Below are 23255 nucleotides of genomic sequence, written 5' to 3' on the forward strand. Positions count from 1 at the left end.
ATTTTAAAAGCAAAGATGTAGGTAAAATATCAACAGGGCTTTGAGAAGGTTTCATCGTCCCCACTAATTTAAGGATGTCATTCAGGGTAATGGGGCAGAAGGAGTCCAATATTGAAGGTCTGTGCTGTTTAACTATATGTGGGTTTCCTGATGGAACAATGCCTGCCCTGACAGCTCTAACCTTGTCCACAAAATAAAGCATAAAGTGGTTGCAAAGTGTATCGAGGCCTTGTAAAATCCTGTGATACCGCTTCTAGATACTCAAAGGAAATTGTATTGCTCAAAGATTGTTCTCTAATAACACCAGAAAACTTAAAGTATCAAAACAGATAACTTAGTCTTAAATGTTTCTCTAAAAAATTCCCTTTGACACAATTGTTGATATACAGTAACATTAAATCGCTATAAAATGGAATATGGATTACATAGCTCCAATAATTTGGTTTTGAAAGAATTTGATTAGAAACAATTATTTCAATCTTATAAATCTTCTCAGCTGTAGCTACTGTCATATGCTGCACTGTCTCTTCATGTGACACATTATGTTTGGCACATTAAATGGGTCACTATATCATAACAAGGTAATACAATGTGTAATCAAGGGATGACTGATTAACAGTAATGTAAATGCTAAATGCCCTAATACCTGTTGATACTACAACAATGCAAAGTATATGCTCTTAGCCTTGCAGATTTTCACATCATGTAATACTCAATTTCTCCATTTCTTTGCCATTTAATGGTTTATTTTAAAAAAAAAAATCCCTGGGGGTCCCCGGACCCCTCTAGAGAGAGCACCCCCACATAATAAATCCCAATTTAAACCCTGGATAGAAACTTTCCATTTCAGAAAAGGTTCTATAGTAGAAAAAATGTTATTTAGATTATTAAAGTGTTCTTCACACTTCAAAGGTTTTTTTAAGATCTGTTCATTGAACTGTTCATTTATTTTATTGTGATTCCAGAATAGGTTTCAAGAACACCCTGAAAGAGGGAATGGAGGACGTAGTCTTATGTCGACTGAATGGGGATCGTGTCAGAGAGCCAATGTTGGAATTCACATCACACACTCCGCCCCGCGGCGCGGGTATAAATACGGAAGTGGATGCACGCACTAGTTGCTTTTTCACCGAGGAGCCGAGCTTAATCCGGAGTCAGCGGTGGTCCAGCAGTATTGGCAAGGGGACTACGTCCTCCGTTCCCTGTGGGATGCAGACGCAACCAGGACGTTCCCTTTCAGTTGAGAACGTCAGACGTAGTCTTACATCAACTGAATGGGGACCAACCTTTGAAAGCACCACTAAAGCTGCCACCTTGCAGTGCCTAGACAAAAGCTTCCTGATGCCCCCGCCCTTTTCAGGCAGGGAAGGACAGGGCATAGGCCGGAGTAGTCACTGCTGTTCCACAGACCACTGGGAAAGCGATCCCTGACATGGAAGGAAGGGAAGCTGCGGAAGCCAAACCTACCCGAAGGGAAAAGTGGAGAATACACATATGAACTGGGCGAAGACCGGGCAGTACAACATATGGAAGTCACTGGGGTGGCTCCAGCCCAAGAAGGGGGAGACTCCAGTCCATAGGAGGGGAATGGCACAGCAAGTCGACACTTTGAACCGGGCTCACGGTGAAACTGGCTTCATGAGAAGGAAGCCCACGGGAAGCAGCGGTTCAAGTAAGGGTGTCGCCCAGCCCCCAACTCTAGAATATCTGTCAGCGAAGCACCTTGTCAACAACTAGGAGGGAGCACACACTCATTTAGAGGAGCTCACCACCTAAGTGGACAGGTACGTCTTGGAATTTTCACCAAGATGAAGGTAGCCACCATTCAGTGGGCCAACCTCGCTTGGAAACAGCCTTCTCTCTCTGCTGATTTCCTAAACAGATATAGAGCTGGTCTGAGGACCTAAGGCTTGCGTTCTGTACACGTCTAACCACTATGAAGCGGACAGCCAGAGAAGCCAGGGCTGGGTCTGCCTCCTCCGGGGCAGCACTTGCAGGCTCACCACCTGGTCCCTTTACGGGAGAGCAGAGGTGGGAGTAAGTCACACATGTGCAAGTCACAAGCAAGTCTCAAGTCTTAACCTTCGAGTCTCAAGCAAGTCCAAGTAAATTTTTTATAAAGGCAAGTCAAGTCAAGTCACTGCCTTATGTCAAGCAAGTCAAGTCAAGTCGTAGCTTGGGTCACAAGTCACTGGCAAGTCATACAAACGTTTGACGATTTCACTTAATTTATATATTAAAATAAGTTAAAACTACAGAAGTTGTGGAATATGGTTTTATTTGCAACTTTATTTTTTTTTAATATATGCATTTCCACATATAGCTGAGTGGTTACTACAATAAAAATCTAAATGTAACTGAAATTAGGCCAACATTAAAGCATGAAAAAATAAATATGCCTCAAACATTGCAAAGACCATTAAAAGGTATTAAACAATTCACAATTCAAGTATAATTCCTATGCGACCAAAGGCATTCTTCAAATTGGCATCCCCTTAATACAAGTTATATATTTTTAATTATGAAGTTAACTCCACCAATAGGTGGCGCCAAATTACTGTATTAACGCACGAGTCATAGAAGCATTCATTTAACTTATGTTCAAAACTGCAGATTCATTCTGGAACTAAGCAACTAGGTCACTGAATCACAAATACACATAACTCTTTCTGTGGCTTGTTTGGAACTATTGTCATTGGAGAAATCGAGCAAAAACAGAAAATATTTGGAATATTAGGCGATGTCTAAATTTCACATCACAATATTCACTCTTTGTTTACTGAACTGTTTTATAAAATCATTATCACATTTGCAATCGCGTCAATATTCTGGAAATATTTTTTTAATATCATATGTTATAATTATGAAAATAACTCATACTAGGGCATTTTTTTTCCACCACATTTTGAATTTTGGGTGCAATATTAATTCTGCTGGCATTTTGATAACATCTAATAGATGTAACACCTGATAACATCTAACCCTGCTTTAAGAGAAACATAAAACACGACAAAACATTAACAGTTTTCTATGTTGTTTTTTGTCATTGGAAAGAATGACATATTTGCCTTTAAAGCATGATTTAAAAAGAAATGTGGCAAATGTTATACAAAACATATGACATCATTAATTATCATTTGAATATTGACATCATTAAGCTACATTTGAAAACATAATTGTGTATAAAGAGGCATGCTGTTTTGACCAATATTCTCGATTTAAAAATAGTCAAATTAACTATAACAAACAGGTTAAACAAGCCATAGCTTACTTTTAGACGTGGTGAATGAAGTTCGACTGTTCGAGGTTGTGATGGTCGTCCGATATCCCTTGCCAGTTATTATGCGTACAGCAAATCTTCTTGTATTAATATAGTAAATTTCTAGTGTTTATATCCAAAAAGAAACGATGCTGGGAGATGTTTTTGTATTTAGCGCGCTCACCGCAATGTATGTTTTTTCTGGGCTTGTGCAGTGTCACGCAATCGCGCAGAATCTGATGACTTGCGTCAATGGTTACGTTGCTTTCATTTTGTTAATCAATTGATGTTGGGATGATAAATGTATATCAAGTCATTCTCGAGTCATACAGTTCAAGTCAAGCCAAGTCTCAAGTCATTGGATCTCAAGTCAAAGTCAAGTCGAGTCATTTTCTTAATTTAGTCAAGCAAGTCTGAAGTCCTTAACTTTGCGACTCGAGACTGACTCGAGTCAAGTCATGTGACTCGAGTCCCCCATCTCTGCGGTAGAGTTAGGAACCTTGGGCACAATCCAGGCCGGGGTCTCAGCTCAAGAGAGTTAGCCGGACCGAATTCCAGGGACAACTCGTTGACCGAAAGCGAGCAAGTCCCTACCCTCTAGTAGAGACCATGCGAGCAGGAGAACTTTTATAAACAGAATTTTTAACTCACTGCCTGCAGTGGCTCAGGGCCATTCTTTGCAGTGCAGCTGCACCAGAGATAAGGCCCAAGAGGATAAAGAGGGGCAGAAGGATTTCACCTTTGCTCCCTCAGGAACCTGACGATCCGGACGTGCTTCCCATGCTTCTGCATCGTGATGTGCGTTTAATGGAAAGAGAGGCAACATAATTTTGAGGGTGGAGGAAAACAGCCTACTCCAACCCATCTTGCAGGAAAGAGAGCATTGAAATGAACGAACGCTCTCAGGATCTCCTCATGGAGAGAAGACTCACCAACGAGTAGGCTCAACTTCTATTAAGCGTAAGCACACTGCCTCTTTTTAGGGGGTGCTCGCAGAAGTGATGGTAACTACCACATATTCCTGCGATAGTCACCTAAACCTCCGCATCCAGTGTAGGACCGGCCTGGAATCTCCAGGGGTCAGAACGTGGGTGCCATCATGCCCCGTCCCTGAAAATGTGTTCTGGGGAAGTCAGGAAGGCTGTCGAGGGGAGTTAAGTCTGGTTGGGCCAATTAGAGGCAACTATCAAGACCTGCTCCCTCCTGACCTGGCACAATAGGAGCAAGCGGCAGGCGCAAAAAAAGACAGGAGCACTGCTCAACACTATGCGTGAAGATCACTGAGCTTCAGGAGCATTTCTGCTCAACACCTGAGTGCAATGAACTTCACTGAGGTTCAGGAGCATTTCTGCTCAAAACCTGAGTGTGATGAAATTCACTGAGCTACAGGAGCATTTCTGCTCAACACGTGAGTGTGATGAAATCACTGAACTTGTACAGGCGCCAGGCGACAATGAATCGCATAATCGCTTTTTAGGAGGCTCACTGGGGAACGCATTTATGTGGACTCCCGGGGGCAGCTGAGAGCCAGTGTCTGTCCAAGGGTTGTCTGCTCGGACAGAATCTACGCAACTGGCAAGGGGACGTATCCGGAGAGGCAACAGAATAACTGTGAGGCCCTGGAGTGGTCTTGACCTAGCTGGACCACCAGGGGATGGAGTCTCCACTCACCCTGGCCACAACTGACGGCGACACGATTGAGTAGGCCAGGAAAATTGTGGAAAGAAGCGTCCTCAGAGGCTTCTGACTCCAAGGAGGAGGTGACGGGTGAGTTGCAACGGAAGCTTACGGAAACGGTCACAATGTCAACAACTCGAGGCACAAATGCCCGTGCAGTCGGAGGTCGCCCAGGTCTCCGTTAAAGCACACCCTTTGTACATGGCCCATCAGTCGGTGAGGGTTTGGCAGCAGGCCGGGGTGAACTGTTGTCACACGGTCTTCATATGGAGGAAGCCAGCGGCTGCATCTGCCATATACCCCAGGCAGCCTCTGAAAGTTCTTTCAGTGGGACCCTTTTTCACTTCAATAAAACACCAGCTGAACACACTTTCGTTGGAGAGACGTGTCGGATCAAGTCCACCTCCAAAACTGAAAAAGAGATACTCAACCCGTGGGCTGAGTTATAAGATTGCTCTCTCCCAGTTGACCTAAAGACCCAACTGGCTATGGAGCACTCGAAGGGAAGGACTCTGTACTGATACTTCAAACCCTCACACGCAACGCACAGGATGGCCTGCGGTGCGGAAGGAAGAGATCTGAAGCACATGTCATTCAGGTCAGATGCTGCAGACCATCTTGGGCCAAGATGGTCACGACCCACCACCTAGTAGCATGTAGAACGAGTTTACAACAACTGGCCTTCATAACGGCTGGAGGTAGCAGCTATTTCAAGTCCTTCGCCAGCAGGACAAGATATGCGCGCACAAGTCAAGAACACTGCTCAACACTAGGTGTGATGAATATCACTGAGTTTTCAGTAGCGCGTCTGCTCAACACGTAGTGTGATGATCATGACTTGAGCGGGATGGCCGAGCCTGAGGTTGGGCAGCAAAGTGGAGAGTGTGGTGTTAGTGTGCAGTGCAACACTTGTCTGTCTCCACTAGCGGCAAGGGGCACGTGAGAAGGCGGATGACCAGTCCTCAAACGCACCAAGCTGCCGACCAAGGGGGGCTGAGGGGTGATAGGCTATACAGGGTCACACACCGCCAGACTGGCTCCTTGCGACCCGGAACAGACAAACACACAAACGAAGACTCCACCTGGCTCCACCCGACGGGGGCAGGGAGTGGATCAGTGACCAACTCCAAGAGCATCCTCATCCATCCCTCGGCGGCCTGGTCCGGAATGCTTTTGCTGTCGCTTGCGCCCTGGCTTGGCAGCCCCTGGAGCAGGCTGGGCATCCCAACTGCTGCTGGCTCCATGCTGAGGCCTGGCTGGAGGCTGCTGCGGAGGCCCAGCGGAAGCGGCAGCCGGGGAACGCCCTTGGCGACAAGCAAGTGGAGGAACTGCCACCGGCGGCGGGATGGAGGCAGCAGCGGGCTGCCGGGGGAAGATATGCCAGATGGCCTCCGTCTGCGCTTGGGCGGCAGAGAACTGTTGGACGCGGTTCTTTGCCGTGTCCCCGACCAGCCTAACCTGGGAAATTGGGGAGACCAGGAACCGAACCTTGTCCGTATCAACCAGGTTGAGCCAATGATGGAGCTCCTCGATCGCACATGCCATGACACTCGTGCCCCGGAGGGCGAGGTCGGAGCAGTGCTCCTCACCTATGCACCTCACCTATGAGCGCACGGTCTGGGCTACCCTCGTGCATGTCCATGGGTGCTCTGGCCTGACAGACCTGTAGCAGCACCATGGCATGCAAGAGGAGGCGGCTTGCCCATAGGCTTTGTAAACTCTGCCCGTCGGAACCGACGAAAACTCACAGGCCTTAGGGGGGGACGAGGATCCCTCCAAAAGGCAGCGGCTCCACTGGAGGCACAGCCTCGCAACACTTTACCGCTCCTCCATCAAGAGTAGTGAGGGGGAAAAGCTATTCAGGCAGTTTCTGGCAGAGAAAGGTGCCGTCCAAAACCGGATAAGCTCTCCATGCACATCGGAAAAGAAAAGCAATGGGGCGGCGAGCTGAGAACCAGCACGGCCTGCCCCGAGATACCAATCCTCCAACCGAAACTGAACGGGACACGGTGGAGTTCCACTCGAGCCCGGCAGCCTCAGCAACCCGTTTCAGCATAGCTGACATTTCTGGATCTGGCTCGGGCAATGTTACACTCCAAGAGGGAGATAACACAGCCAAGTCGTTATCTCCAGAGGCCAGCTCACCCTCTGATGCTGCTATCGACATCTTATCCTCTGGGGGAACCCCAATTAAAACGGCTGATCGGTCCATTACAGAGGGACCAGCACGCTAAACCGGAATTCCATCAGCTGCGGTGTGATGGAGGAGTGAGGAGCCCACAGGTAATGGTTACCGGGCGAGACATCCATCACTATCCTACAATCACCCATCCCACACAGCACCCAGGAGTGAGGCATGGTAATGGGGACTCGCACTTCACGCACAAAGGCGAGTCTCGATCTCAACACCGCTACAGTCATATTACAGTAATGAGAACACGAGCTATCCACAAAAGGTGCCTCAGCGTGCTGAACATATAAATATATAAATATATATAAATAAATATATATATATATATATATATATATATATATATATATATATATATATATATATATATGAAGTTCAGATGCAAAAGCCTCTAAGTGCCATCTGAAAATTTCTTCTAGAATGATCATTTTTATCAAGCTCGTATATTTAAGTTAATTAATTTCAATTAAATGTCAATGAAATTGACCTATTAATTGTCATTTAAGTGAAATTACTGAACTTAAATGTAAGAGCTTGATAAAAATTATCATTATAGAAGAAAATTTCAGATGGCACTTAGAGGCTTTTGCATCTGAACTCTTCATATATATATATATATATATATATATACACACATACATATTTATTTACACATAAATATATTGCTCAAACACGTGATGCAACAATTGTGACCGTCAGAGAGGAAAAGGCAACAACCGCATCCAGAAACGCACAGCTGGAATGACATCTTGAAAAAGACGGGGGGAATGACCACGGCAGTGAAGCACTCACTTTTCCGCCATCTAACCAGCCGAAAACACACATAAACCTTTGGAATTTGTTGCTGTTAAAAAAGCAGTTGAGAACTCAAAGCTCGCGATCACCACTGCACTCACGCTGTAGAAACCACCAGCACTGGGAGAGTCTTCCAGAAGAACATGATCAAACGATCGGCTCCGAAGCAAAAAGCAACTAGCGTGTGCATCCACTTCCGTATATTACCCGCGCCGCGGGGGTGGAGTGTGTGATGCGAATCACTCACGCCAATTCCATTGGCTCGTTCAATAGTACTTGAAGAACATTGGCTCTCTGACGCGATCTCCATTCATTCGGCGTAAAGCCTAGTTCACACTACATGATTTTAAGCCCGATTTAAGCCCGATTTGCAAATCGTTGAGCTCGCCGACAGGTCAGGGTGTTATCGCGTGCAAATCGCGGGGGATTAGCGAGCGATGAACGCTCGCCAATCTGTTAGTATGAAAGAGCCAACAACGCATCAAAGACCCTCGCAGACACCTCGCAGACGCGTCGCCGAGCCTAGAAAAATATCTAGCATGCTAGATATCCAGAGCTGTCGCACAACTCAATCTCACTGATGTCATGAGCAACAGCCAATCACAGCAACGCATGAGTTGAAGTCACCGGGTAAATACGTGATTTTTGCCATCAGCTAAACATAAACATGCAGCTACATCTCCGATAGGCTATAAACATGCTGTACTCACCTCCAACTCTCTCTGTAGCACAGACCTGCTCTTCGCGTATGCAGATCCACTCTTTCCCCCATACTCTCTTATTTTTTCTTTTTTTGCGTTTTTTCTCAGAGCAAATCATCGCGCAAACAGTTTGCAGCACTAGTTTCTGTCTGACGTCCATATTCGCGTGTTGTGTTGTTCTTTGCTGTGTATTGGCGCGTGCTGTTTCGCGCCAAGATAGACATTAGACAGATAGATTTGTAGACAAGATAGAATCATTGGGTGACAGAGTTGTTGTCAACTCGTGTAGTGGGTTACCTCCTGTTGCGGATCAATCACGCTGTGTCGTGTGGTGTGAACAGCTCAACAACTTGAACACTCCTGATTTCTCAGAGAGCAAGTCATGTAGTGTGAACCGCACAGTTCAGCCCGACGTTTTAAAATCATGTAGTGTGAACTAGGCTTTAGACTACGTCTGATGTTCTCGACTGAAAGGGAACCACCATTCCAAACTGAGATTACTAAAATTCTCCATTCACATCTCAATGCATTCTTGAAGAAACAATTGAGAGTTTAAATTTATCTCACTTTATTTTTCTTTCATACAACTATTTTCCTCTGTGTATAAGGTTGAACATTGATATGGCCATATTAGCTTTCAACAGGAGATAAAAAAGGCTCATTCTGCCCCCAGGAGGACTGCGTGCTGGCATCCCACTGTAGAGTTATTGATAGAATATTTTGGAGGGAGTGCTGATCTCTGAATTGGCTTCAATCATATAATGAAGATCCTTCAGGCAAGAGAAGGCCTTATAACACAGAGGAATTGCCTCTTATTTGGTGCTTTTTCTCAGGACCTCAATCACTCACTCATTCAATCTGAGAAGCGAGCAAAACGTAAAACAATGCCCAGTGATGACTGAGAACCCTTCTATGGCCTCGATCCAAGATTATGATCAGGTTTGTCTCAACATAAAGAAAGTGACTATTATCCAATTCACATCTCCAGTTTCTATATTATGTCTCATCTCCTAGAAGAAAGCACAGATAGAAGTAGAGACCCAGGATAGAAGCGAGGCGAACAAGAGGGTGCCTAAAAACGACTCCAGAAGATTATGGTCAGTTTATAGAGTTTCTGGCTATTATCAGCTCCATGCTGAGAGTTTTATAATTAAACAAACCCATAAAGGAGACTTCCATCAGAGGCAAAGATTTTACCAAAATGCACTGACCTCTATGCTGAAACTGTTTCCATAATCTGCATTAAGGTCGGCACAGCAGGAACATAAAACCGGCATTATGGATCACGAGAAATGAACAGATTCTGAAGGTCACTTTGAGAACACGTTTATAATAAGAAAAGAGAGCATGACTTGGTCGTGTATGTTCTGTATGTGTGAGTTTATCCTTGCATGTACATTGATTTATGCACTGTACCGTACAGTATATCTTTGCATGGATGCTTCAATTGGCACATGCTCTCTCTGGAATTTATGTGTCTCGCCGATGATTATCCAGTTCCTCAGCCAGCGCCATCCACATGTCATGTGTTAGTAGTGCAGTATGACAGATGCCAGCCAAAGCCTGCAGGGAGGACAGCATCCCTGTCTCAGTACTCACTGGTCATGGCACTATGGGACTGAAAGCATCTCTCGGGCATGTCTGTCAGCAGTGTGTTAGAACGCTTGGGATGACTGTCAACACTGTAGTCCTGTCATAACCTTTCAGGGCATCATGCACCTTTTTTTGAAGGGGCAAACCAGTAGTAATTCTGGCTTACCTAGAGCTGTAGGCCAGATAAGATATGACCAAAGAAAAAAACAACAACTTATCTGTAGTATTTATTTATTTATGTATTTATTAGGGGTGTAACGATACCCTCATGTCACGATTCGAGACATATCACGATACTGATCTCACGATATGATATTATTGCGATACTCCAAGACACGATTAAAGGTTAACAAAAAATGTCTGTTGATTCAAATGCTAAATTTGATATTACATAGTGGGTGTAAATGAATAGGCTTGAACTTGGTGTTGGTAACCCAATATATATATATATATATATATATATATATATATATATTTTTTTTTATTATTATTATTTATTTATGTGGCATTAAATATTAAATAAGTGTATTTTCATGCTGAAAAAAATCATTCAAACCCTAGTTGAAAAGGGATGATATATTTTTCCACCTCCCTTCCTTTCTACACTATACTCATCTCCTAACATCGACGGACCTTACATTGACATTGACCTTTCCACCACAATTAGTACCTTAATCAGAAATTAATTATTAATATTAACAAAACCAACAGGGCTTAGGGTTGTTTGTCTCTCTTACCTCATTATCATCCACTAATGACCAAGCCAGCATCTCATTTCCACTCCAAAGGCAGAGGAGAGATATTTGTGCTGAGATTTCAGGTGTTGGTAAAGGGCACTTAGAGATGCCACATGCTACGCTGGAGACTTCCTCCCTTTTGGACACCACAGCAGCCAGGAAATGTGTATTTAATTATAGTTTGTGTGTGAATTATGAGTTAATGAGAACATTGTTGCAAGACAAAATGTCAGGTACAGGCATCCGGATTGCAAACTCATTCTTATAAATAATAATGTACAGTCATCAGTCTAATGCCAGTGGAAGTCAGCCTTATGGAGAGTAAAAACAAAACACTAGGTTTATTTGTCCATGTGGAAGCAAAAAGAGCAGATAAAATATGCATAAAACATACATCCTAACCAAGTGTGTCCTGTGCCGGGTGTGAACTGGTCAAAAGGTGCATGAAGATGAGGACATAAGAAGAAAATGACACTCATTAAAATACCACTTCCTGTGCTACTAATTACTTATAGTTACCGATAGCTGGAATGATAAGAATTGATGTCCCATGGGATGGGGTAAGATGACAGGCGATGGCGCTTGCTGGCCTCGGCGCTCATCCTTTTATCATTCAGTGAGTGTCCTTCAGGAAATGAGCTGTTTGGCATGCAGAGATGTCTGAGGCATGGTTCATAGCTGTGTGGTAATTGAAGTCCACTAATGTGATCAGAGCATCTGTATTACTACACTACTGACTTGCACTGAGCTGAAAGAAATTACATATTATATATTAAACTTTTATTTTACTTCAGATGGTTGTTTGATCACACAATATCTTTGTTTCTTAGTAAAGAATAATGTGCATATTTGACATACACTGTGGGCTTTAGGTTTAAGGGAGATCATATTGACCTGTGGATGATGGATAGAGGAAATATGAGATTATTAAATTCCGTAATTGACCAATCAGAATCAAGTATTCCAGAGCACCACGTAATAGAGTGCAAGAGTGCCCGTCTTGGTCCCGGAAGTATTTTTCCCATAGTTATTTTTAAAGAAATTTTATAAGATAAAGTGTTAAGCCACAAAACAAATAAACCAGCTACAACATGAATCACATACTTTGATTTGAAGCAAACAAATTGGACAAAAAAGAATATGCTGGCTCTAATGAGGGAACTAACTACAATCCCATGAGGCTTTGTGAATCAATCATTAAAGAAGATGGAGAAATATGAAACTATTGATTTAAAGATGTTGATTACACTATATTCTAACTATATTTAGTGTTCTTGCTGAGATTGTCACGACTGGTGGAGATTTCGTGGCAAAAACATGTGTTTTCACAAGGAACTCCACCGTTCACACACAATTATTTAATAAATTAGTTGAAAAAATGCCGACTAATGGCTTTGGTATTAAAATGAATGGAACTTTAACCCAACTGTTGCACTCTATATCATGCACTCTATATCACGATTATGGCAAATACACTACTGCTATCTCTCTCTTAATATTGAATGACGCTGTTGTGAAAATACTATATGAGAAAATTATGCTGAAAATTGATTGTGGCAAACATTTAAGCGTTATATGTGAAGTGTGTCATTTTTAATGCTAATCTATAGTAGCAGTTACTATAAGTGAACTCTCTAAAGTAACTATCTAAAGTAAACACTCTGTTTAAAGTTTGCCTCTTTGAGTGGTCCAACACATCAACTTCTTATTCAACCAATGTAGTGTGTTTTTGGACCGGACTAATTTTATGCCCAAACAAATGTGAGTCTTTCAGAAAGCTGTTTGATAACAGTCATTATGTTTACGGTTTGGTTGGAGTTGGAAAATTACAAATAATAAGGGGTAGCCCAAATAACAGCTGACCAGGTGCAGGCTGTAAAAGTTGTCTCTAGTTACTTTGTATTTCAGTCTGGGGGTGTTTGTGGTGATGAGTGAAGGTCTGAGAAATGGGGAATATGAGCAGCTGTGCAGGAGAGTGGTGTCAGGCCACAGGTGTTCCCTCTTTTGCTTACCAACCCCCCTCTCCCATCCATCTGCCCATAACAACATTGTCTAGGATCACGCCTGAATACCGACTTTCTCCTCTCCCAGCTGCATAATCATAGCTAATCCAGAAAATAGTTATTTCTCTCATTTCATTGAAGAGGATTTGCAGGGAAAATCTCCTTGGTTTGTTTGCAGGTGTAGGTTATGCCTGATTTTTTTTTTTTCGAGATTAGAAACGAACCGGATCAACTCAAGCATTGAATATATTTGTCACCGGATGTAGATCAGGCTGGATTTCTGAGCCTGACAATGTTTCAAGGCTGAATTTTAAAACGAGGCCATTCTCTATACAGACAACTCAGCACAACAAATCAATTAGTCTGAAGCACTGCCTTCAGATAAGCATCAGAAATCTGAATATACCATGTAGCATCATATATACATGTTTCAATTTAAATAACTGTCAGACATTGTGAAGTGTAAGCGGAATATAGCGAGAAACAGAGACATGCTAAGAGATGGGGAGGCTGCACTGCACTTTTATATTAAACCAACCAAGACCAAAACATGCCTGCGTGTGTTTAAGTTAGATTGGTAGGAAATTGAGGGAAAAATTTCAGAAAATTGGACCTCTTACTAGCAGAAACAGCACAGGCACAGCCCTGCTGAGACTGGCACACAGGGCACTGCCACACAACCAGTTAGGCCTGACATTTCTGGAAAATGTCACACCAGTGCAAGCAATAAATGCACTATTTTCTCACTGTTTTCTATTTATGCGTCATAGGCACAACAGAAAACTGCAGCAGAATTTTTCCGTAATTTTGAATGCACTCTGTTGTGTTGGGTATTAATTGCTCTTTCACTTCAAAGAAACCTCATTACCCTAAAAGCAACTCTTTTGACATTTAAAAACAAATTTTCTTCATAATTATAAGAAAACACAAACCAAATAGAAAAAAAAGAAAAGAAAAACACAGTTACTTCATTGGATGGCCCTTATCATTTGTGCTGCTGTTGACAACACTGTTGCCAGTGGTATCCATTTTGTTGAAACCAATTTACAAGTCTTATTTATTGGGGGAGCCTGAGGACTGTTGTAACACATGGGTGAGATGTAAAACCCTATGTCAGACAAAGATAGTAATACCAGTAATTTTTTACCTTCTGGGGACTTTTTTTTTTTTTTTGGTCCACATAAGGAAAACAGCGAATAAATCATACAGAATTCAAGTTTTCAGTGAGGGTTGTGTTTAGGGGTAGGGTTAGGGGACATAATATACAATTTGTACAGTATAAAAATCATTATGTCTATGGAAAGTCCCCATTAAACATGGAAACCCAACATGAGTATGTGTTTGAAAATTGCAGGTTGATAATATTCACAACTTTTCATTAATACCCAGACATCTAAACAAAAACTCTGCTGACTTCTCAACTGAGATGGTAAAAGAATGATTACAGTGTGTCCCAAAATATTTGGGAACAAATGTCTACAAAAAGATACTCCAAACCTACACTAGAGGTAGCGGTTTACTTTGAGGTAAATGAAAATCAGATCCAAATCAGTTCAAAACCAACCCACTGTTCTCATATCTGCACCACAGGCTCCTCACAGGCATTCATAAGGGGTCTTTAGTGTGCCGGTGAGAGGCTTGATCGGTGTGTTTTGTTCCTACGCCAAGTCTATTGAAATAACAATTGTCTCTGTGTTAAGCTTTGGGCCTCCTCCAAGGAAATTCGTTTTTTCAGACTGACTCGCTACACATTTACAGCAGTCAGCAACTTCAGAGCTTGAGCATATGTGATAGTGCCATGCAAAATATCTAGAGATTAATGAAAGTGGGGACAAGTTAAACCGGGCAAGTGGAATGTCCTAGTAAACTTTAAACAGTAAGATTTAGGATCTGTTAAATCACATTTGATGTAGTGCAGGAGTTGTCAATTCTTACAACTGATCCTGGCACTGCACATTTTAGATGTCCTCTTAATCTGACACACCCTGTTCAGGTCTTGGAGCCTCTACTAAAGAGCCGACGATATACATCAGTTGTGTTAAATAAGGATCAATGCTGGGATACTCCAGGACCAGGACTGACAATCACCGATCTAGTGAAATCAAGCTGACAAGTCTTTGCAATGATCTGCAGGTCATTCAACTGTCTCCCACTGACAGCTTCATCACTAACCAGTTAATCTATCGACTTACGATTGACTCCTTACACTTCATCATTTGATCATAAACAAAGTCCATAAATAATTGTAACAGACTATCTGAGCCAAACCTGTTTAACCCACCAGGAGAAATATATTAGAGCCTGGAGCCAGCCAGACAGCACAATGCTTTCTGATGAAAAACTGGCCATAAACTGCAGTGCGGCACCCACCACTAGCATCTTAAGAAAATATTTCATGACATGATGATGAATATTTTAAACACATCTGCTTTACGCTTAGCTTACCCGGGGGCAGACACACATGATTCTGGAAAGATGATCATGGATGAGAGCTGTAGAACTTAACAGTCTTTTACATAAACTTTCAAAACCTTATATACGGCAACAAGCATCCTTATTTTTATGTATAAAAAAAAAAAATCTATCATTAAATTTATATATTAAAAAAAATACTTAATTGTTTTTGCAAATACTGCAACAAGCATCTTTATCTATAATAAAAAACCTTTATGCCTCAAATAGAAACATAACAATTTTTTTAAAATACATGTATTGTTATATATATATATATATATATATATATATATATATATATATATATATATATATATATATATATATATATATATATATATATAAATTAAAAATGCATGGAGTTATTCCACACAACCTATTCATCATTTTTAATTTAGGAAAAAACAAACAAACAATAGCCTTTTCAAGTATAAATATTCTGAAAATCGAAATTCAACTTGTGTCTATTAAAAACAGCATGGGGATAAAAGTTGTAAATTGCACTTACCACGTTTAAACATGTTGGAAATAGTTAATTATCTGTCTGTCCACTCAGGTTCATTTATTCTTGTATTCCAGACTTCACACTGTCAGTAAGATAGCAAGCGATCTATCAAACGCTGTCTGGTTTAATCAGAATATATAAATGTATGTAGCCTACTCCTATAGCTCAGATGAGACTTCTCGCTGAATTTCAATTAGGCTAATTTATTGCAATGCTAATGTCCGTTTCATCCTGTGTGGTCCCGAGCAAATATTTCACAAGATGCAACTGAGAGCAGTACAAAAGGAGAGGAACACATTCTGCAGTATTAATTGTTGTTATCCAGTGATTAGATTAAGCAGAGGCACTTGGTGGTGTTCAGCTCTCAGCGACCCTCACGAAACAAGCAGTATTGAGGTATGTCATCCAAAATACTCTAAAAGCCGTCTGATATTCGTGTATCCCTCTTAAAACACAGATTGTTGAGTAAATTCAGCAGATGGTCCTCAATCCGAGCCGCGGCAACTCTCGTGCACTCTTCGGAGATACTCTACGCCGAACTATTGGGAGGTGTCCCGCTGCCTCCATACAAAATCTCCAACAATCCACCTTTTTGAAAGCATTTCGTCCAGATATTTCGGGTCTCGGGACACGGACAAATCACATAGTCTGTATGAGCGTTCCACCTTCACACGTCGAGCGCGCGGTGAGAGAGTGGCAGAATGGACAGATGATGCGCTCCTGCTGAGAGATGCGCGTGCCTGATACCTCAGAGCTGATGGAGCTCTCAAAACACTTATGGACTGTTCTTCCTCTCTCCCTCTCCCCAATATAATCTAACATTACCATGTGTTGGTTTAGTTGATATATTCTTGTTTTGAGCTCGACCTCTCTCTCTCTCTCTCTCTCTCTCTCTCTCTCTCTCTCTCTCTCTCTCTCTCTCTCTCTCTCTCTCTCTCTCTCTCTTATTCTATCCCTATTTAGGCTGGCACACCTTGAATATGGGGAACCTTGCATATAAGAAACATTACTCTTTTTAAAGTGTTTGAAAGAAGTCTCTTATGCTTAACAAGGCTGCATTCTTTTGATAAAAGAAGATTGTGAAATATTATTACAATTAGGCCTATTACAGTTTCAAATGTAATTTATTTGTGATGGTAAAGCTGAATTTTCCAAAGTTATTACTCCAGTCTTCAGTGTCACACGATCTTTCAGATATCATTTAATGATTTATTATCAATGTTGGAAACAGTTGTGCTGCTTCATTTTTATTTTTATTTTTTGGAACCTATGATACTTTTTTAATTCTTTGATGAATAAAAAGTTAAATAGAACAGCATTTATTTAAGATAGAAATCTTTTTAACAATACAATCTTCATTATCACTTTTTATAAATTTAACACATCCTTGCTGAATAAACGTATTAATTTATTTCAAAAAAGAAAGAAAAAGAATGACTGACCCCCAAACGTTCGAACGGTATTACAAAATATTTTTATTTTAAATAAATGCTGTTCTTTTTCAACTTTTTATTCATCAAAAAATCCTGAAAAAAGTATCACGGGTTATAAAAAAACATTAACAACTGTTTCCAACATTGATAATAAATCAATGATTTCTGAAGGATCATGTGACACTGAAGACTGGAGTAATGGCGGATGAAAATTCAGCTTTGCATCACAGAGATAAATTGTATTTTAAAGTAGCCTATATTCAAATAGAAAACCATTATTTTAAATTGTAATAATATTTCAAAATATTACTGTTTTTTTCTGCATTTTTGATAAAATAAATGCCGGCTTGATAAGAGATTTCTTTCAAAAACATTTTTAAAAAATTGTCATGTTTCCAAACTTTAGACCAGTACTCTTATAGGCCTAAACCAAATGTATTTCATATTATAATATGTTAATTAATTCAATTCTGTTAAAATAGCCTGCTACAAAAAAGGCTACATAACATGCTACTGTAAATGGCCAGATGTCTTTTGAAAAAGTGTTTTTTAAATAACCCATTAAAATAAATTGTATGTAAATGTGCATAATAATCGTCACCTTTATCCAAGATGATAAATGCAAGTGTTATTTTTATGTAGGCTTTTGCCCTTGCACCTCAGTGTGTAGTTTGTATCTGAGACACAGGAACACTTGAAACCACTGATTCAGTCACTGTGAAGGAGACTGGTGACTCAAGCTATAGCACTTCTGTCTCAATTCACAGGCAGACACACCAGGCGAGAGAGCACAGATGGAGATGAGAAGTCATGAAAGACTCTTTATAAATTTGATTAATGAGACTGCAGGCTGTGAGAATGTCAACACCGACCCAGTTTGTGTTTAGAAAGCTTGATTTTGTTAAGTGCTGACATTTTTCTGGAGGATATGCAGGGATTCCCAACCGGCTACTGTGCCTATTTGAATAAAATTTAGAAATGTATATTATAAAATAATATTAATTTTGCTTTCCTAATCCTATAAACTTAGTAAGTTTTACAAAGTAATTGAATTGAAAACGTGTCTCTTCAAGTTTTTACATCTTTTTTTCAGATAGGCCTACTTCTTCAATCATTCTTTAAACTTTTTTACAATGAAAATACAAAAGCAATTTACTTTCTTTTGATTTTAATAAATGTGAATATGTAGTCGCATTTTTATGTGAGGAAAGGGGTCCTTTCTAAACTTTTTCCCTGCATTGTAGGCTATCTATTGTATCGACACTTGATTTGTTCACATCAGTTCTGTGTTTGATGAGTAATGCCTGTTTCACTGCACCACACGTGCACTTGTTTGGGGAAAAATGGCGGCTCCCACAAGCGAGATTGAAGTGCTCACTGTGAAAAAACCTAATGGTGAGTTTTATTAGTTTATTTATTAATAGTTATTCGTGTTGCGGTGGCGATTGCGTTGTCTGTCACCTGTAAAAATCCTGACCTGTCTTTTAATGTAACGTACGCTTGTAGTCGCTTATTCTGTCTAATGCTATGTGAAATATATATTGTGTCTTATAGGATATATTACTGTCATTATGTGGCATATTCTTTCATAAATGTTCTTATGTGATCTGTAGTAGCTAAAGTATGTGTTACCGGGGCTTGTTGTCACAAAGGCTATGTCTTTTAGTCAAATAGCAAAAATGTGTTGTTCTTTTAGCAGTAGCCTAAGTAGTTTTTATTTTGGTAACGACTCAAACAACTAATTATATAAATTGTAGTTTATGTTGGTCAAAAACAATTATTTTTTTCATGCTTCCCTATCCATTTTACTGTTTCATGAATTCATTTCATTTTTATGATAGTTGTTCTGTTTACATGAAATAAGGCATAGGACATTAAATAGCTACGTTTTGGAAGGCGTTTTCTTTGGACATCAGTACTGTTTTTGTCTGTAAATTAAAGAGAACTTCAGTGTTTCTTTAGCTACCGTTTCACTCCTGACCATTATCACCGCAGTGTGCTTGTGAGAAATGATCATGTTTTCACGTGTATTACGATCTGTTATGATGCTCTCACTCTCAGATAGATCACATGTCTGTCCTCTTATTGCAACCCCTCTTCCCATCCTCAGTGTTTTCAAAACCACTGCAGGTAGGCCTATATAAAGAAGTAGGCTATTCACTGAATATTTTTTAGTTTTTTTTACTCCGTGTAGTCTAGTTTTTTGTAGTGAGTATACTGTTATATACCAGCCCAAGCCCCCCGTACCCCCTCGCCCCCCCTCCATCCAACCCCCCCCCCCCCCGCACCGCCAACACCACCCATTTTCTACTGTTTAGTGTTCATCGCCATCTAACTCAGCCAGTAAAGAGCTACATTTAGCCTTAGATGTGATATGAATATGGTCCCTGAAGCAAAGGTTTTATCAGCTGACAATTAAAAGACTTAAACATTATAAGTACAAATAGAAATTTACTTTTTAAAAACTTGTGTGATATTCCTTGAAAATTATGTTTTAATAGATTTGATTATTATTATTTTAAAAAGTAGCCTACATCTTACTGTGCAATTTCTTTCATAATTCCCTCGAGTTACTTTATTTATCTCTACAAACTTTTATTTTGGTGGGTTGTAAATTAAAGACATTTGAGCTTCTGTGTGTTTAAATAAACTATTATTAGTATTATTATTAGGCCTAGGCCTACTTGAAGTATACTCTACTGTGCAATAGTAATATATATCTGTTATATTTTCTTCAAGTTATACAAAACTTTGATTTTCCCATGTTGTAATGAAGACTTTAAAGTTTGTGAGTGTGTGTATATGATACGAATGAATGACGATAGTTTTATCAAATGAAATGGTAAAATTCTTGTGAAGTGACTCATAAAAGCTCTGCAATGAAGTTCAAATGTGTGCATGTCCTCCTCATAGACGCTGAAAACACCACGAGTGTCACGCGCGCGTCAGTGTGTAGTAGAGCACACATTGAGCGCTCATTCACAGAAACACGCAGAACATTCAGAGTTTATTTCAATAGCAGTCTTTTTGAGCTTTAATATTCATAGACACTTAGTACATATCGATATTTGATTCATTGTATCATTACTTTTGATTTATTAATTCAAAAATGGCCAAATTGCGTGACGTTCCGCTTTACAGAAGTTACATTTGTTGCTGGATTCCGCGATTCGATCCGTGTCGCTGCGCAAACACAAACGCCCCGGCGGGGTGAATTTATGAATGAAAGTTCTTTCACAAAATGATGTTGTTATGTTTACGAATCCTCACGCTTTTTAAAGTGGGTATACGGAGATCTTTGACATTTCCTAGTGGGCATACGGAAATCCTTGACATTTTCTAGTGGGTATACGGCGTATACCTGCGTATCACGTAGACTACACCACTGTTTTTACTACTTTGCTACTTTTTTTACTTTTTTACTAGCCAATGAATAGTAAATTGAACGATATCAGTCTCTTGTCATTTAGTTAGAGGCAAAAAAAAAAAAAAAAAAAAAGCTTGAACCCTTATTCAGTAGTTTTACATAATTATTTCCATTACACGAGAGTAGATGTTAAAACTTCATGCTGATTTGTACTCGGCTTTCGCCAAGATAATCACCAACTAAGATGTAGCTTTACAGTAACCTATGCTTCTCCATCCATTTACGCTTCTTTCCATCTAGTGACGTGAATCTTCTGTCTGGTGTTAATACAGTGTATTGCGCGTCAGCACACACAACGGCTGCAACCACAGTGCGGTCCCCCATAACAACCCTCTGGTTGATTGAGCGGAGTAGGGAACATCTCTAGGGTCTTCAAGTGGGCACCTTCCGTCCTCAGTGTTTCGTCGACTAGCCCACGACACCTCAAGAGGGCTCGACAGTGACTCTGGCGTCCCAGAGTCACCCCCCTCCGTCCCCCACTCAACTCAGCCCAGGTTACTGACCTCTACTTCCCTCTTGCTGCTGAGACCTAACCACAATCTCACAATCTCTCCGCAACCCAACCATACGCGCCAACCCGTTTGACTAAGGCTGTCGAGCCCCACTGGTGCGTTAATATGCAGTTTCAGTGGCAACGGTTCCGTATGGCATACCACCTACCACAAAACACAATATCTGCCCAACCACCCGTCATTCACGCAATATACACAGGAACGTAATGACTGTAAATACTATACAACCTATACAAATAAACCAACAGTTGCTGCTGAGACCTAACCACAATCTCACCGCAACCCAACCATACGCGCCAACCCGTTTGACTAAGGCTGTCGAGCCCCACTGGTGCGTTAATATGCAGTTTCAGTGGCAACGGTTCCGTATGGCATACCACCTACCACAAAACACAATATCTGCCCAACCACCCGTCATTCACGCAATATATACAGGAACGTAATGACTGTAAATACTATACAACCTATACAAATAAACCAACAGTTGCTGCTGAGACCTAACCACAATCTCACAATCTCTCCGCAACCCAACCATACGAGCCAACCCGTTTGACTAAGGCTGTCGAGCCCCACTGGTGCGTTAATATGCAGTTTCAGTGGCAACGGTTCCGTATGGCATACCACCTACCGCAAAACACAATATCTGCCCAACCACCCGTCATTCACGCAATATACACAGGAACGTAATGACTGTAAATACTATACAACCTATACAAATAAACCAACAGACCTTTCAAGTTTTCAAGAATTCTACGAAACCGTAGCATGGCGGCCTGTACACAGCCAGCTAGAATCTTTCCGTCTCAACCACAGCCAGTTGCTGCTCCTTTCTGCTGCTTCAGATAAGTTCTTTACTGTACGACGCAACTCTTGGCCACTGAATCCGACGTCTCTGAGGAACCGGGTTGTAGAGTGTGCCACAAAACCACGACAACCCACTTCCACTGGATAAACCTGGACTCTCCATCCTCGCTGTTCTGCTTCAGTGGCCAGATGAGCATACCGCAGTTTCTTCCTCTCATATGCCTCATCTACCGCATCCTCCCATGGCACTGTTAACTCTATCAGTTGAACAATGCGTGCTGATCCAGACCACAAAACAATATCTGGCCGTAGGTTAGTGGTGGCAATCTCAGGTGGAAAAATAAGCCGTTGATCAAGATCAACCAGCATCTTCCAGTCCCTAGCAACTTCCAGTTGTCCTGGGCGAGAATTGGTGTTAGCACCTTTTCTTGGTGGTTGCTCGCCTGGGCGGAGGAATCTTGTCTTCTGCGTGTAATGTTTTGCTAGAACAGGCGGCAATTTATTGGTCATACTACGCTTGCCTTCCAATGCTAAAGCCAAACATCGCAATACTTGGTCATGGCGCCAAGTAAACCGACCCTGGCTAAGAGCCACCTTACATCCTGTCAAAATGTGCCTTAATGTGGCAGGTGATGAACACAAAGGACAAGATGGATCCTCTCCTACCCAGAGGTTTAGGTTCTGCGGTGATGGGAGAACATCATATGTTGACCTAATAAGGAAACTGATCCTACTCTCTTCCATTGACCAAAGGTCTTGCCAGCCCATTTTGCGTTGTTCCACACTCTCCCATCTCATCCACTCTCCCTGCTTGGCCTGGGAAATGGCCTTTATACATCTCATCCTCTCCTCCTGCTTTCGCACCTCGTTGACTACCAGCTTCCTCCTTTGGGCTGGGCCTGCCTTGTGCCATTTAGGAGGAGCTAAACTGAGCCCAAAACCCCCTCTTCCATGCTGTACCTGTCCCACGATATCCCCAATTTGAAGGTCAGCCTTTGCCTCTACTACAGATTTCTTTGCTGACCACTTTCTACCAGTTTTTACCACAGGGGCTGTCTCCCTTACACATTTGTCACGTGACTCTGCTAAAGTCATTTCCAGTCTGACCTTGGCACACTTAAACTCCTCGGTTAAAGCAGAGACTGGCAGCTGCAATACTCCTTT

The 23255-nt window shown here is 41.4% G+C and overlaps 2 protein-coding genes across 4 annotated transcripts in view; one reads left to right on the forward strand and one right to left on the reverse strand.

Annotated features, from left to right (window-relative positions):
- The window catches only part of rtn4rl1b (reticulon 4 receptor-like 1b), a 196778-nt gene extending 179967 nt beyond the window's left edge, over positions 1-16811 (reverse strand). Inside the window, exon 1 of one of the 2 annotated variants that reach the window (XM_077208313.1) lies at positions 15919-16811. In XM_077208313.1, coding sequence (XP_077064428.1) covers positions 15919-15931 — 13 coding nt within the window. In that variant the 5' untranslated portion in view covers positions 15932-16811. The remainder of the gene's footprint in view (positions 1-15918) is intronic. The other variant, XM_077208314.1, reaches the window with a different exon arrangement.
- A 1804-nt stretch (positions 16812-18615) lies between these two features.
- dph1 (diphthamide biosynthesis 1) overlaps positions 18616-23255 on the forward strand; it is a 119552-nt gene continuing 114912 nt past the window's right edge. Inside the window, exon 1 of one of the 2 annotated variants that reach the window (XM_077208316.1) lies at positions 18616-18743. In XM_077208316.1, coding sequence (XP_077064431.1) covers positions 18692-18743 — 52 coding nt within the window. In that variant the 5' untranslated portion in view covers positions 18616-18691. The remainder of the gene's footprint in view (positions 18744-23255) is intronic. The other variant, XM_077208315.1, reaches the window with a different exon arrangement.

This window comes from Siphateles boraxobius, unplaced genomic scaffold (assembly GCF_051911475.1).
Source record: "Siphateles boraxobius isolate OS27281-9 unplaced genomic scaffold, OSU_SipBor_1 6, whole genome shotgun sequence".
NCBI classification, from domain to species: Eukaryota; Metazoa; Chordata; class Actinopteri; order Cypriniformes; family Leuciscidae; genus Siphateles; species Siphateles boraxobius.